Genomic DNA, 3,743 nt, shown 5'->3' on the forward strand with positions numbered 1-3,743 from the left:
TAGGTTATAGTAGCCATTTAAATTAAACTGATTATGATCACATGACACACATATTACATACCCAGTATACATGTAGGTTATAGTAGCCATTTAAATTAAACTGATTATGATCACGTATGTACCGGTTACTGATATTGTGTCTCATTAAATAAAATCAGTTCCCCCTCAGTAATTCCTCTGGTATATAACATGTACAATGTTAAGCATCTATTGCTATAAGAAAAGGTTTATCCACATGATGTGCACATTAAATATATCTCCCAGACGTTAATCATTTGAGACTGATGTTCTTGTTTATATAATTCTCTAACACTCTATTCATATAAAGACTCCTTTATTCTGTAAATGTAATTATTTCCTCCCCTATGTAAAACAAACGTACAACTCTTAACACTGGAATATTAATAAACAACACTGGGGGTGATTTGGTGGTGAATGGCTGTGTAAACTGGTCAGTATGAGGACAGATCTGTATATTCCTGTGTGGTGTTTGGATTCTATCCCATTGATATGAGAGAAACTGAGGTGCACATATATAGAGGAAAAAAGGACAGCAGGAGAGCACTTCCAATCTGGGGCTTTTATAACTGGAATTAGAAAGTATTATTTACAATAACATCTAATTTGATGCTTCTATTTAGAGAGTTTTTTGTCTTTAGGATAATTATAAAGAGGTTGTACACTGTGTATATAAAGTTTGTGTGTAAATATTTGGTGTTTTGTGATATCCGATTTCAATAAAAAACCTTTTTTCCACTTTCTAAACATGTGAAAGGTTTCTTCCCTTGTGAATCCTTTCATGATTTCTCAGATGACTCTTTAGTGTAAAACATTTTCCACACTCTGTACATGTGAAAGGCTTTTCCCCTGTGTGAATCATTTCATGTTTTCTCAGATTACTCATATGTGTACAACATTTTCCACACTCTGTACATGTGAACGGCTTTTCCCCTGTGTGACTTCTTTCATGACTTTTCAGATCACCCTTTCGTGTAAAACATTTCCCACACTCTGTACATGTGAAATGCTTTTCTCCTGTGTGAATCATTTCATGATATTTCAGATTATTTATTTGTGTAAAACTTTTCCCACACTCTGTACATGGGAAAGGCTTTTCCCCCGTGTGACTCTTTTCATGACTATTTAGATGACTCTTTTGTGTAAAACATTTCCCACACTCTGTACATGTGAAAGGCTTTTCTCCTGTGTGACTCCTTTCATGACTTTTCAGATAACTATTTAGTGTAAAACATTTCCCACACTCTGTACATGTGAAAGGCTTTTCTCCTGTGTGAATTCTTTTATGAGTTTTCAGACTATTTATTTGTGTAAAACTTTTTCCACACTCTGTACATGTGAAAGGCTTTTCTCCTGTGTGAATCCTTTCATGCTTTTTCAGATTACTCATATGTGTAAAACTTTTTCCACCCTCTGTACAGCTAAATGGTTTCTCCTCTGTGTGGGTCCTTTCATGAGCTATAATTTTTGTCATTCGTATAAAACATTTTCCACACTCAGGACACGTGTTTGACTTCTTACCTGTGTGAATTGTGTGGTGTTCTAGGATATGTGAATTAAATGTAAAGCTTTTCTCACATTCTGTACATTTGAAAGGTTTCTCCTTTGTATGAATCATTTGGTTAGACTGTAGACGTTTCTCTTCTATAACATTTTTTGAAAACTCAGTAAATGTTTGTGGTTTATCCTCAGGGATCTTTTCACTAGATAAGTCATAAATCTTGTCCTCTTGTTTGATGACTAAATTACTCTCTGTACATAATGATTGCTGTCCAGTTCCTGACAATTCATCATCTTCTTTAAATATCTGCTGTGATTTCCCCAATGTTTGTGAATAGTCATTAGTGTCTACGACTATTGGAGTCTGTGGTATCATTCTTTTTATGTCTACATAAAAAGAAATGAAATAAAGACAAACAATATTTATTCTTTATAATATAATCCATCTTAATAAAAAATCATATTATTCTTTTATAAGCAACAAAATGTCTTCTGTTTTGTGTTTATTTTTAAATACATTTACCTGTAAATCACAAATTTAAAAAATGGTGACAAAGAATGTTGCATAATGTTCTCAGCCAGGGAACAAGTACATCTATATTCTGGGCAAGAGAGGTGGCATCCACCATCCTCATTTAACATTGCACAAGCAACTGCACATACAGCCCTGCCTGACTCATGCTCAATAAGTTGGGTGAGAATATGATGTCTTATTCATCACAGACTATTAATCAGTTTGAGATGTTTTGAGAGGGTAAGGAGGAGTGATTTTACAATACTTTTAAGCTTTCAGCTTTGGTTGTTTAATTTATATAAACAGCCAAAAACTTTATTAGTTTAATAATATTTACTGCAAAATTAAGCACACAAATCAGGGGTGGTTCTGGGGTGGGGAACACTCACTGGGAACAAGGTAGTAATTAAAGTGTAGTTATGGGTGTTCCATGAGCAAGGTCAGGGCAGGGGAAGGTGGAGTTGCAGGTATTCTGAGTAATGAACCAGGTCTGGGGGTGAGGTTAGGCAGTTGTTGGACATGATCTGTCTAAAAGCACAGAGGGGGGGTAGTATGTTTTACCCTCCTCCTCAGTCCAATATCAATTGCTTCTTCTTTATAACGTCACTGATACAAATGTTCTAAAAGATGCAGATATAAATATAATAGTTTATATTTGTTTAATGAGTGATCTATTCTATTTTCCCAGTAAATAAAGTCAGCATAATATCTATTTTACTCACCTAACACATATGAGTTCATGCTGATAACAGGCTCCAATGTCTGTGCTCAGGAAGAAGGTTCCCTTATTCACTCCAGTTACATCAATACCTGATATCTCTCAGTGCTCTGGTTGTGTCTGTAAAAAGTATATTAAATGGTTTAGACAGATAATAATAAATAATGGTTCTGATTAACTGTACGTATGGTATAATTAAAGGCACACATAACAATTCATGTGATACAGATCAGCTGTTTAGGTTATTACATATGTGCTATTGATTCAGCACAAGCATTTAGTACAGTTAACTCTGTGGGTGTTATAATTACATTGCATGTGATACAGATCAGCTGTTTAGGTTATTACATATGTGCTATTGATTCAGCACAAGCATTTAGTACAGTTAGCTCTGTGGGTGTTATAATTACATTGCATGTGATACAGATCAGCCGATTAGGTTATTACATATGTGCTATTGATTCAGCACAAGCATTTAGTACAGTTAGCTCTGTGGGTGTTATAATTACATTGCATGTGATACAGATCAGCTGTTTAGGTTATTACATATGTGCTATTGATTCAGCACAAGCATTTAGTACAGTTAGCTCTGTGAGAGTTATAATTGCCCCTTAAAGGGATATTAAAGTCCAAATTAATCTTTCATGATTCAGATAGGGCATGTCATTTTAAACAACTTTCTATTTTACTTTTATCACCAAATTTGCTTTGTTCTCTTTGTATTCTTAGTTGAAAGATAATCCTAGGAGGCTTCTATGCTAATTTCTAAGCCCTTGAAGGCTGCCTCTTATCTAAATGCATTTGACCTTTTTCACAGCTAGAGTGTGTTAGTTCATGTGTTTCATTCAAATAACATTGTGCTCATGCACGTGGAGTCAGCGCTAATTGCCTGAAATGCTGTCAAAAGAACTGAGATAAGGAGGTAGTCTGCATAAGCATAGATACAAGGTAATTAGAGGAAAAAAGTATAATTCTATAATAGTGATGATTATG

The 3,743-nt window shown here is 34.6% G+C and overlaps 1 protein-coding gene across 1 annotated transcript; it reads right to left on the reverse strand.

The window, feature by feature from the left end:
* Positions 1–246: 246 nt before the first annotated feature.
* LOC128661319 (gastrula zinc finger protein XlCGF8.2DB-like) lies at positions 247–2,826 on the reverse strand. Its single transcript, XM_053715588.1, has 3 exons — positions 2,755–2,826; positions 1,415–1,905; positions 247–1,369 (listed from the first exon to the last, which is right to left on the reverse strand). The coding sequence occupies exons 1-3, from the start codon at positions 2,771–2,773 to the stop codon at positions 761–763; spliced, it is 1,119 nt and encodes a 372-aa protein (XP_053571563.1). The 5' UTR covers positions 2,774–2,826; the 3' UTR covers positions 247–760.
* Between the last annotated feature and the right edge of the window lie 917 nt (positions 2,827–3,743).

Source organism: Bombina bombina, chromosome 5, assembly GCF_027579735.1.
Source record: "Bombina bombina isolate aBomBom1 chromosome 5, aBomBom1.pri, whole genome shotgun sequence".
NCBI lineage: Eukaryota > Metazoa > Chordata > Amphibia > Anura > Bombinatoridae > Bombina > Bombina bombina.